Source organism: Dasypus novemcinctus, chromosome 8 (assembly GCF_030445035.2).
Source record: "Dasypus novemcinctus isolate mDasNov1 chromosome 8, mDasNov1.1.hap2, whole genome shotgun sequence".
In the NCBI taxonomy this organism is placed as follows: domain Eukaryota; kingdom Metazoa; phylum Chordata; class Mammalia; order Cingulata; family Dasypodidae; genus Dasypus; species Dasypus novemcinctus.
The window spans coordinates 124401120-124414048 of NC_080680.1; the positions used below are offsets into that span (position 1 = coordinate 124401120).

A 12929-nucleotide genomic window follows, 5' to 3' on the forward strand; every position below is an offset into this window, starting at 1 on the left:
AGCTTATAAACCAAATCCAGCTTCTCACCTGTTTTGTTTTTAAATTTATCTTAGATTTTGTGATGTAACCAACAAAGAGTAAATATAAACAAATTTAGGGCTTCCAACCAATTTTTAATACTCCATACTTAAATATGAACACACGTCCAAAAAATGACCAGACATTTGACAAAAGTTTCTAAACACAAGAGAAAGGGATTAACACGGGTACACAAGAAATGCGTGTTTGGAAGGAAAGACAGAATTCAGGGAAAAGGAAAATGCAAATACACGACAGGATATATTCAGCGAGGGGGATTTCACCAGTGCCACTCTGAGCACGGGCCCTGACTTCATGTACATCTGCGACAGATTAGCGGGTGGCTTAAAATGCAAATTGGGTGATTCCCTATGCGTGCTATTCAGTTTAGCTGAATCTTTTTTCATAGCAGGATTTTCTTGATGACGGAATCAATACACTGCCTTACGCTCTGCGGCAAGCCTCTTATCCCATCATTTGCTACCTGTTTTTGCCACGGCCTATGAGCTAAGAATGATTTTTATGTTTTTTTCACAGCTGGAAAAAAATATCAAAAGACATGTTATGTGAAAATTATATGAATTGGGTGTCCACCAATAAAGATTTATTGGCATGCAGTCATGTGCATTCATTTACGTGTCGTCGACGGCTGCGTCTAGGCCGCAGTGGCAGAGCTGAGCTGCCAGAGACCGGGTGGCATTCTCGTTGCTCACGGCTGGCAAAGCCTAGAATAGGGACTATTTCTGGTCCTTGACAGAAGTTCTCCAGCCCCTGTACTAGACTGTTAGACTGAAGAAATATTCCCAGCCTTCCAAAACATTCCTCTTCGGTCAGATCTATTCAGCTATTCTTTAACGGCAACTTAAGCCCACAGGGTCCACAGGCTAGCATGACGCCACCCACCCAGCCGAGGAAAAGGGTTCAAGTATGCCAGGCAGGCAGTTGATGAGCAAAGAGCACTGACTTCACTTCACTGTTTCATTACTTCATTACTTCACTCTCCACCCCATGCTTTGGGTGAGAGAACATAAATATGCACATAGAAGAAAGAAGGCTTAATTTTGCTCCCAGGGCAAAACTTAGATAAGTCAAGAGACACAGGCGCTCTGATATTAAAATACGGTTCTTTTTGTCTGACTGTCTCTTCTGGATGATACATGAGATGAGCCAATGTCCGTAGATACATGAGATGAGTCAACATTAACATGCCTGTATCTTTGAGTATAAAACAGCAGGCTCACGCCCCCACCCCACCCCACTGCCACCCAAATCCTTCTGTCAATGTGTGCTTGAGCAGAGAGAAGACTTGGGGAACGTTCCATGCCTACAAATCCCGAAGCATCAACGAGAGCCTCTGTCCACTCATCATCTGTGAAGTGGTTATTTACCTGCGAATTAAAATGACAGGCTTTCCCTGTCATCAGTGGAGTGACGTCACCGACGTCTTGCGATGCTCTAGATGGCCCATTTTACGATTTGCACAATTTATGGAACCTAACTTTAAGCCAGAGGGCCACAGACATCCAGAGCACACCTCATTCTGCTCTTGATGGGTGGGCCACCTCTCTAGAGCCAGATTTTAAAACCTGGGATCGTCAAATGCTGGCTTCACTGGGCTTCAAGACAGTAAGATTAAAGAACACGTATCAGGCATCCAGAGAGAGGCTAAGCATATTTTGGAGTAAACAGAAGAAGAAAACAGAATTCTACAGGAGTGATTCACTTGTCAGGGTCCCCATTTATGTAATTATTCACTTGGACAGGGCAGTCCTGCAAGCTCAAAGCCCACAGAGCCTGCAAGGCCCATCTGAAAACCTACCAGCCTCTTCTCAACCTTTAGGACAGCTGCTCTGAAGGGAAGACAGAGGCTACTTTCAGGGGGGGATACTGTCTTATTTATCTAAAATGACTCTCATAAGCCCCTTGCCCCCTAAGTCCACATGTGTGGTGGTTTGAAGCTGGATGTACCCCAGGAAAACATGCTCTTAAATCGAATCCTTTTCTGTGGGTATGAGCCCACTGTAAGCAGGGCCTTCTGATGAGGTGACTCAGTTAAGGTGTGGCCCAGCTGAATCAGGATGGGGCTTAATCCTAGTACTGAGTCCTTTATAAACGGAATGAATACAGAGGGCGAAAAGAGAAAGACACGGAAGCAAGAAGCTGAAATTAGTGAAACCCGGAGGGGAAGGGAGAGACCAGCAGACGCTGCCACGTGCCTCGCCAGGGGGCACAGGAGCCAGGATCTCTAGGAGCCAGTCTTCAGGAAGAAAGCATCACCTAGATGATGGCTGGATTTGGAAGCTTTCTTGGCCTCTAACTGTAAGTTAATAAATTCCCATTGTTCAAGCCAAACCATTTCCTGGTATTTGCTTTAAGCATGCCACCTTCTCACCCAAAAGAGAGCAAGAAGGGTTCTTCAGCTTTACGATCCTTTTCTTTCTAGTCATGAACTGGGACTATGGGATACCACAATGTTTATTTGGTCTCCCCCATTTCCAGTTTCCATCTGTGCCTTACATTGGGCAGGATCAGTTACCTAATCATGTGCTTAACTCAGACCCACACGAGTTCTTCTAAATAGAAACTGCTCTCCTAACAGGGGTTATGAGCCTTGTTTCTACTTAGAATGATTCGGTCCAGAATAGGGGCAGAATTCCCATTTTTCTGGCCTTCATTCTAGAATAATCCTGGAAGATCATCTGGGAGTACTGAGCTTCTAGGGCAGCATTTAAGCCAAGATTTTGCTCAACAGCCTACGAAGTCCTTTTTGACCCATAAGCCTGAGTTTATTCAAAGTCCAAACAATAGCCAGACAGTTGTCTGGAGGACAAATTTCTTGCCTTGGCACTTTCCTTTTATGTCTACTGTTTAAGGTAGAGGGCCACCCCCCACCTCCCCAGATGAATAGTTCCCTGAATTGTGGGCACACCCCAAACTTGCATGGCCTCTTCTCAAGAGCGTTATGTGCCTGTCCTACTGTGTGCTCCAGAGATTCGGTGTCTTCGGATCCAAATTAGCATTTCCTGGGGTTAAACACAGGCCTGACTTTAGGAACTGAACCCGACTCTCACTGGAGTTGATGCAGACGTTCTTCATCACTCCAGGTGAACAATCTGGAAAACACGCCAGGGCCACGGCCTTCCTGAGACAATCTCTGGTGAAAGGCAGGAGCTTTACTCCACTCAAAGGGACAATTCATGGAACGCATAGTGTTGGGGTGTAAAACTGTCATTTACGACAAATTAATTTTTTCAGCCTAAACCATTTAGAACTTTTCATATGAATAGAAACTTGCTTTCCCAGGGCATTCTATCGTGACCCCTCCTGTGTCTTTGCCTCTTTTTAATTAGTTGGTAAGTGGGTGTAGGAATGAGACCTACCACTGCAGCCACCTCCAGCTTCCAAGAGTGTCCCCAAAGATAAGGAATCGTTGTGATGGGGCTGCAGCTTGGCGTCCACTCTCAGCTCTGCTCTGGAGCCTCCACCAGGGCTGACCTGCCGGCCTCCTGACCTCGGTGCCGAGGTGGAACAGCTGTCTTCTGTCTTCACAAATAACCAAGCTGGTCAGAAGCTGCTTGGAACACGACTCTGTTGCTTCCTTAGTCTGACAATCAGCTGCCAGCATGCCAGTTGGCTCTCTTGGGAGGGTGCTTTTACAGTACCTAGCTCCCTCGGTCCACCTGACTCAGGGCCATACCTGAGGGGAGCCCTTCATCTGGGGGGGCCTCGGCATCCTGCCCTCTCCTCCATGTTTCCTTTTGTGGCTCGAAGTTTTGTTCTTTGGTGCTTGGATGTCCACCCCAAACGTCAGCAGTGCAATGACTGGGACTGGGCCTCACCTGGAACTCCACACGGTCCCTTTGGGTGGACCCCACCCCACGTCCCAGGAGAAGAGACAGGCAGGTAACAGGGAGGACTAACTCGCCCCACCACGGAGTGCACGGCACCTGAGGGTCAGCAGAAGGCACTGGTTCCTAACATCCTCATCTCTACCCCCAGCGGTGCGTGATACTTAGCTGGGCTTCTATTATTTGGAATCATAACACCAATGCGGTACTTCTCCTACACCCTCAGAGCTGCGCTGTTTGGAGTAGAAAGATGAGGTCTGGTAGAAATGAGAACCAGGGACATCAAGCATCCATTTCTTTAGAAGCCCCGTTTATCCACAAATAAGCCTTCCTCTTATGTACCCAGCAGCTTTTTTCTTCTCCTTAGCTCTAAGAGGCTTTTACTTCTTTTCTTCTTTTCTGGCTTTACCTGTGCTGTAAACTTAAAGTTCTTGAAGCAACTTCTTTTTGCCTGTGAAGGCTCTGAAGGCCCCCCTGCCAACCCTGCAGTGAGGGCCGTGGAGGTAAGCTTATGGTCTCCGATGGAACCAGAATTTTCTCTGGGATTCTACAACAGAATTGGTATTGTCCAGTGAAATCAGGAGGCTTTCCAAAGCATTTGTTTGGGCCTCACCTTGCCACAGTTTTGTTTCCCTTGGGTTGTGGTTCTGGAGTTTTAAAGTTCTAAATTTCATTTATGATCACCACTCACTGTGAAGCTGAGACAGTAAAATAAAATCACGTTCATCTGGAGCCCTGCTTTCTAGTCTTCCAAATATCAGCACTGGTTTTAAACACAGAAACAAGTTTACAACCCAGTTCAGCAGTGAATAAAGACCCCTGGGTACCGAGCAACAATGAAGCCAGCCAAGAGCCAGTGACCGGAAGCTGGCATCCTGAGGACAGGCTGACTGGCTGATGGCTTCCCGAAGAGGTCAGTCCTTTTGTGCGAAAGCTGAGAAATGCTGGAAAAAGCTAGACAACTGAGAAAGACGCGAAGAAATGGCCCCACATAGCGTCGCGGGGCCATGGTGAAGTCAAGCTGATGGGGACAGCTGTGAGCCCTGCATGGGCGGGGAGTGGGCCATGGGCCATGCCCTGCAGAGACAACATGACTGCGGAGTCTCAGAGGCTAGTGAGGACGAGCGACACGTTCAGAAATCATTGTATTTTTTCAGCCAATTCTGTTTTAGGAAGTTCAAGGGTTTTGGCATATGCCACAGAGACTTGATCGAAGGTGGAGGTAAAATTGTTCCTAGCACAGGGGCTCTTAACCTTTTTTGTTCCACGGACCCCTTGCTGTTCAGGTGAAAACCACGGGCCCCGTCTCAGAACACAGTGGCAGACAGTTTTATGACCCTCAGCCAGCGTCAGGCCTAACAACTACCGTTAATTTCAAAGTATGGATGAGCGTAAGCGACTTTTCAAGATACGCAACTGTGATGTGACATGAAATGAATACTACTCTCATTTATTGCACACATTTGTAAGTGAAGGAAATGCTAGATTCCAGCTAGAAGTCAGAGAAAATAAGGGTAAGAAGTTGACTGTTCCTCCATTCCAGCTCACGGATCCTCTGAAATCCTTCCACAGACCCCAAGGGGCCCGTGGACCCAAGAACCTCCGTCCTAGTGGGACGCATTTTCCTTTCCTGCAGCTGCCGCAACAAAGTCCCACAGACTGAGTGATTTCAAGCAACAGATTGTATTTTCTCAGCTCTCTGGGGGGCAGAGGTCTGGAATGGGGTGTCGGCAGGGCGGCACCCCCAAAGGCTCTGGGAGAGGCCCCTGCCTGGCCTCGCTGGCCCCTGGCAGGAGCCAGCCATCCTGCCTTCGTGGCTCATATCAGGACACTGGTCATGGTGGGTTTAGGGCCCCCTTGCTCCTGATGACCTCATCTTAACCTCCAAATGAGGTCGCCTTCCCGGTCCTGGGGCTTAGGATTTGAAGGTGTCCTTTTGGGGGACACGGATGAACACCCGACAGTGGGTGACGGCTGACTGTCCACAAACCGATGACCAGAAGCAGCCGCTCCCTTCCTCACCCCTCCTTCCTCCTGGGAGACACGCCGCTGAGCTGGTGCCAGCTGGAGACCAGATGAGGGGACAACCCCCAGGTCCCTCTGCGTCAGCTCGGCCCCAGGTCACGCCACCTGCGCAGTGTACCCTTGGGGAGGCCACGGGGTCTTGTGGTTTCTGTGACGATGCCGACTGGCAGCGGGGGCTGGCTCTGTGCATTCCGGACCCTTCCTGCTCATTCCAAGATGGCAGAGCTGCGCCTTGCCAGCCCTGGGCGGTTTACCCGCGGCCCCTTGCACTGTCTGGCCACGTGCCTGCGCTTCCTCCCCTCGCTCCCGGGTCCCCCGAGTCCTTTGCAGAGCTTGCTGGGTGCCGCCGGCCTCGTGTAAGCTGCGCCGCCCTCCAGGCCCTCCCGCGGTGCTCCTGGGACCTCCCGCACCTGCCAGACGCACACCTTCTTCGAGGCTCACGGCTCTCGGAGGCAGGGAGACTGAGTCACAAGCACAGCGCGAGGACGATTTGTGGGCTGAGAAAAGGCACATGGCCAAGGGCCGGCAAGGCGAGAAGCGGGCTCCAAACCCAAACTCTTCCCATCGCACCACAGACCTGGGGCAGTTTCTGTTAAAGCGCCCAGAGCAGCAACAAGATCACACTAGTCTCGACTTCTCTCCTTGGATTTTGCCACATTGTTATCTTACCCCTATTCAGATGTTCACTGAAATTAAATTTAAAAGTTATTTCAATAATGTGCCTATCGCACATTGATTTTATTTGGTGGAAAACTGGAAAAGAAATTAGATTCCATTTTTTAAAATATCACGGCTATCCCTCCAGGCGCTCAGTTCCCCTTTCCCGGCGCCTGCGTCTGGCACGGCTGTCTGCGTGGCATTCCATAGCATGAAGCCTGGGGGTACAGCGCACTGTTTGGCTTATGCTCCATTTTCCTAGAAACCCACATTTTTGCTAGTCTTTAATCCAGAAATATGTGCTTTATCTGATACAATTAATTATCACCAAGTTAGTACACCTTCCTGAACGTCCCAAAACATTAAAAGCGCATCTCTGTGCAAGTACAGAACTGCTGTGCTTCCTTTAGCAATATTATGGAAATTGCTGTAATGAGGCAATTCAGAACTTTTGCATTCTATAATTCTATAACTTTACCTTCTCATTCCAAACACTACTTTCTAGAGCTAAGGCCTGGTATGGCCCCAGCCCCACTCAGACTGCCCCCCCGCTGTCCGGGCTGCCTCTCGGCGTCCAGCCCCAGGACCCCAGGGCTCCAGGCGTTATTTCTCCTCTGCGCTGGGCATCCGGGGCTGCTGGGCTCAAACACAAGCCCCTCATCGCTCGACACGCCACCAGGTCAGTCTCTGAGGACAGGGATTCTGGCCAGTGGACGAATGGAGCAGTTTCTCTCAGATCCACCCACGCTTCACAGAGAGGAGGTGGAGAATTTTGAAAGTCCTCTGTGTTCAACAGTGACCATTCAAGACAGGGATTTTAACAGAAATCCAAGTCAGCCAGAGGCTCTGGATCCTGGGTGGCCTCGGGACAGAGACCTGCTGAATGATGACTCTTTAATGACTGGCCCCTGCCTGCCTTTTTGAACTTCTTCTCGAGCTACTCCTTCTTGAGTTTCTTTCCTTTTTCTAAAAAAAAATAAAAAGACACTTTTTTTTTTTTTTCTGTCTCAGGGCTTTGGCCCAAGTAGTTTCCATAGTCTGGGGTAATTTCCCCCTCTTTTTGCATAACTCAGCCCAAATCATCTGTTAGGTTTTGGTTTAGCAGTTGCCTCCTCCAGGCAGCTTTCCTTGACTCATCGGTCTAGGTTGGGGTCTCTTGTTTACAGGCTCCCTTAGCCCTGGACACTTCATGACAATCAGCAGCAGGATTACACTTATTTGCTCAAGTTTGTTTTTCCTCCTGGACAGAATCACACCTGGCTTATTCATGGTTCTATACCGGGCACCCAGGCAGCTGGCACTCAGAAGGCATTTTGCAAATATTATTAAATGCGAGAGATGAGAAGAACATTCTAACAAATCAGAAGAGCCAGGAGGTGCTGCTGTGCTGCTCCCAGGGCCTACTGGGACTCTTCCTCTCCGGAGCCTTGTTCTGTCGGCTTACCATCTCGGGATCTGTGCCTTCTCCAGACAGCCTCTGCACGTGTCCACTCCCCTCCCAAGCTGCCCAGGAACACCGGGGAGCTGGCTTGTCCCTGTTAGCGCGACTCTGTATTCTCTTTAGCTTTCAAAACTTTCAGTGCACATCTGGTCTAGAGATCCAAAAGGTTAAAAGCACGAGTCACAGCATTCGCCTGCCTGTGTCTGATGCCACCCAATTCCTAGTGACGTGGCACGTAGGCTGCAGCTGTCAGGACCACCATGGGGTAACCCAGCACTGTGACATGGCCCCTGCAACTGATGCTGCACCTTCTGATGCTCAGCAAACCCTTCTAGCAGTTATCCCTGGGCGGTAGGACTGTGGGTGATTTTTATTTCTTCTATAACTTTACTTTTCAATCTTTTGATAAAGAATGTTCACATGATTAGAGAGAAAGCACATTTTTAAGAGAAAGAAATACGCTACCCTTGGATTCCTTCTCCAGTTACATGATAAGTCATACAGAGAGCTGCACATCACCAAGTTCCGTTTTATCTTGAATTTTAAGCAAACTGCATTTGAGACCGTCGGAACTGACCTGCTCACAGTCGTGTCTGCCCTGGCTGTGCTATGGTGTTTCTGCTTCTAGCAAGGAGGAAAGCAAGAGTTTTGAAGGAAAAGAGCCCTGCTGTAACGGCTTAACAGCAGATTATACTACCTGGCGTCAAAAGCATAGTCAGAGGTTTGAAAAAAACAGTTTTGAAAAACAGCAAAAGGCATAGTATGATCACTGGTTTTGGGCATCCTGGACCCAAATACTCGTCCCACAATGACTGACAGTGATTGTATCTAAACGGTCCCAACTCAAAGTGGAGAGGCACGGACAGGGAGAGGGGGCATTCTGTGCTACTGCTTCCCCTTCCACCCTTACTTCCTGGACAGAAAACAATCATGATGTAAAGAAGGATTTGAGTATTGGAAAGAGGAAAAACAAAAAGCCAGGTAACTCTGCTCTGTAATTGAGTTGGGGAAGCCACTCATTTCATGCAGTGTTCAACACCAAAGAGGCAGATACTTTCTTACCCACAATCCTAGCAAGAGAAATTCTGGGGCTTTGCAGACAAGTAGCAAGGATGAAAATTTCAAAAAACCCATAAATTAAGCTACAAAAATCCTAGTAATTATCATGGAGTATAATAAAGTACTCAGAAACATAATACATAAGAAAAACCTTTGAAGTTTATTTTTAAAGTTTTCACTTCAAAGATGACTTCTCTTTCACAAGTTTAACGTGCATATGTGTGTGTCTTGATGATAAAAAGGCTTTAAGGTCATTGAAGATAAGCTGTAAGTTTCATGAATGTCAAGGGATTGGAAAAAAACAAAAGAACCACATGCATTCCAAGAAGGGGCTACAGGCCCTGAACCTCCGAACTGAACAGCCTGGGGAGACCTCCTCCAAAGTCCCCTCAAGAACAGGGAAGGCTGAGGGAGGACCCCAATGCCTGCAGCCAGCAAGAAAAGGAAAAATGGAATGAGCTGAATAGCAATGCCTGGAATTGCCATTACAGGAGCACACCCCGCCTTCCACCTCGATTCCCACTGCAGGAGCACACCCCGCCTTCCACCTCGATTCCCACTGCAGGAGCACACCCCGCCTTCCACCTCGAGTCCCACTGCAGGAGCACACCCCGCCTTCCACCTCGATTCCCACTGCAGGAGCACACCCCGCCTTCCACCTCGATTCCCACTGCAGGAGCACACCCCACCTTCCACCTCGATTCCCACTGCAGGAGCACACCCCGCCTTCCACCTCGATTCCCACTGCAGGAGCACACCCCGCCTTCCACCTCGATTCCCACTGCAGGAGCACACCCCACCTTCCACCTCGAGTCCCACTGCAGGAGCACACCCCGCCTTCCACCTCGAGTCCTGTTACAGGAGCACACCCCGCCTTCCACCTCGATTCCCACTGCAGGAGCACACCCCGCCTTCCACCTCGATTCCCACTGCAGGAGCACACCCCGCCTTCCACCTCGAGTCCTGTTACAGTAGCACACCCCGCCTTCCACCTCGAGTCCTGTTACAGGAGCACACCCCACCTTCTTCCACCTTGATCACAGGCCATGCTCTTATGAACATCATACATTCTTGACTTTATGCAGGCAAAGAGCCATTTTCCCAGAATTTGCTGCTACTTCTTGTTTTCTCACATCACACTGTATATTCAGTTATAATATGTGTCCCACTGCCCTGTCTGTCTCCCCCACTAACTCGAGGTGACTTAATCACCTGTGCTCCCACACCAAAGGCAGTCACTGGACATGCAGGTGCACAGTGAATGTTTATCAACAAATAGGAGGAACAGACAAATGAATGAATGAGTGAACGAGTACATGAATGAATAATTCATGCCTGGAAGTGGGCATGGGACTCAAGACTCTGTGATCTGTAGGAAGAAAATATTTATATGCCACCTTTAGGCCAGGAGCTTATAAAAGGGGAGTGGCTTATGCTCTGCCCAGAAGTCTTAGGGTCAAAATATACTTTTAAATTTTTAAAAAGAAATAAAAACCCTCTGTCAAAACCACACAATCCTCATGTGTATTTCATTTTATACACATGCTTAGAAGTACCATGTCGCTGCTGATGTCATCACGTAATACTGCCACACTGTTGATTATGGGCTATGGAAATAAAAACAACAGAAGCATCTAAAAGTGAATTAGCCTTGGCTGAGGAACCTCGTCGTCCCTGATTCTGGCTGAACTAAGATCTAACGGGCCATTCTGACTTGTCACTTTATTATTCTGATAGAGACCCAAGTGGGAAGAGGTAAGGAAATTGATAAACCCGCCTGCTTTTCCATTTTTTTTTCTCCAAAGATAGTTTGGAAATTTTGAAATCTGACTCTATAAATAATTAGCAAAGAGTGACTTCAGTTTAAAGTCTTTTAAAACATTCAAGAACCAAACATATAAAGTCTGAGGCTAATATAAAAATTCTTATTACTAGTAAGTTCAAGTTCTTAAAATGACAAAGCTTAGGGTCTATTAGCAGCAGTTCATCACAAATCGGTATACATACCATCACACACTAAATGCAGTTTTAAAATAATTTAAAGCGAAATAGCAAAAGCAAAGACAACACAGAGGCCTTAACCTTGACATACTTGTATGGATTAAGACCCTCTATTTGTTAGTCTTAGAGATAAAGATTAACGAGGCAATATATGTACAGTGCTTTGTGCTCCTTTGAGAAAAGGGGATATGACTATTTTAAGACAAAATGTGCAAGGGTGGGGAGAGGCATGAGAAGGGAGGAGTAAGGAAAACGTACCGTGCAAATATGAGGCCACTGTTCAAACTGTTGTAAAATTCCTTGATTAAGTTCTTCTTTATATAACTCTTTGTAAAAATGTGGAAGCTTAGATATCCAAATGCCATTGTTATGCTTGTTTAGTATCTCCTTTATGCGGTTTTGAACCTCATCCATTTTATAAGTGTAAGAGGCAGGAGGCGTGACATTTGGTTTTTCAACAGTCTGATTTAAATTATCTTTAAATTAAAAGAATGAGAGAATTAACCAAAATGCTTAACATTTTAGATTCTCCCCATTCCCCAGTACTTGACCTGTCTCTAGGCTTTGCTGTACTGCAGGTTTGTGGGCGACAAGGGACTTAGAAGGGACTGAAAGGGACAGAGCAGGAGCATGACAACCTCATTCTCAGTTTTACCCCCCAAATCGCCAGCAGAGCAAACAGCCCCCCCCACAGAGGAAACAGAGCTCCTTGTTTTACCAGGGTTCTGCAGAGTTTAAACCAGATGCTCTTACTTTTGTAAATAATTATGAAATGTATGACCTAGCTAACCATTTTCCACCTGAAACCAAAAAAGGTTCCATTTAGACAATATTGGGATATAGGCAATGTCAAAGTTAAAGCTATATTCCACAAGGTATAAGATTAATGCCTTAATAATAAGATCTCAAGAAACTTTGTGGAAGATAAAAATGTTACAGGCTTTAAGACTGATTTTCAATCTGTCGTCGATAACCAGGACAAATAATTTAGCAACTACAGAGGTTCAAAAATCAGTCCACCTACAATAATCATCCTAGCCTCCGCTTATAAACAGAAGTAAAAGGCTTGTCGCTTTTAGGATAACCACTAACAATTTGTTTTTATTTTCCCAACATGAATCATTTGTCTTCTGAAAGTGAATATTAATAAAATTTTGACTAGCTCTTGTACATTTAATTTTCATTTAAAACTTAGAATGGCTGGTTAATGTCCTAAAACAATACAGAAATTTGCGCGTTCCCTATAGCTAACAGTCCTGGTAATTTAAGAATTATAAATCCATTCCAAACTTCTAAATTCCACTGGGATATAGATCAGAGTCTATTAAAAATGACCATCTATTTTAGTCAGAGGGTGTTTCTACTGCGATTCAGTTGTTTCTATGTTAGTTTAATTGGTGGGTCGAGGGGTCCAGGCCGGCACGGGTGCTGTGGCCTCTGGGGCAGCACAGGGTGGCTAGGGCGCTGGCTCTGCTTCTCCACCATGACAACCTGGCCTTGCTGTGGCTGCATGTGGCCCCATGAACAGAAAGATCCTGGGGTTCGGCCCTATTTCCAGTTAAGGGCCTGGTTCATTTATTAAGTTCTTCCCAAATAACGATTAAGAGGTGAAGGTCTGAGACTTGGCCAGACCCTCCCTTACGAGAGCACCTGCACTGCCCGGCAGCTGCCCCACAGCTGGTGGGATGCACCTGCTCTGTGGGGCCACCGGGGTCCCCGAAGCAGCCCCCTAAGCAAAAGTCAGAGTCTGTATCTTTTATTCAGCAAATCTAGCCACCCCGCTGGTAGGAGAGGCCTAAAAACACACAAGGCCCCTGCCAGGGGATTCTCTCTCCTCCTGATAGAAGTCTGCTAGATTCGGCAGGAGAAGTTTATACTG

At 47.2% G+C, this 12929-nt stretch overlaps 1 protein-coding gene across 3 annotated transcripts in view; it reads right to left on the reverse strand.

The window, feature by feature from the left end:
- The window catches only part of TDRD7 (tudor domain containing 7), a 75850-nt gene that overhangs the window by 32248 nt on the left and 30673 nt on the right, over window positions 1-12929 (reverse strand). For all 3 annotated transcript variants that reach the window (XM_058302636.2, XM_058302635.1, XM_058302634.1), the window contains one exon: window positions 11309-11526. In XM_058302636.2, coding sequence (XP_058158619.1) covers window positions 11309-11526 — 218 coding nt within the window. The remainder of the gene's footprint in view (window positions 1-11308; window positions 11527-12929) is intronic.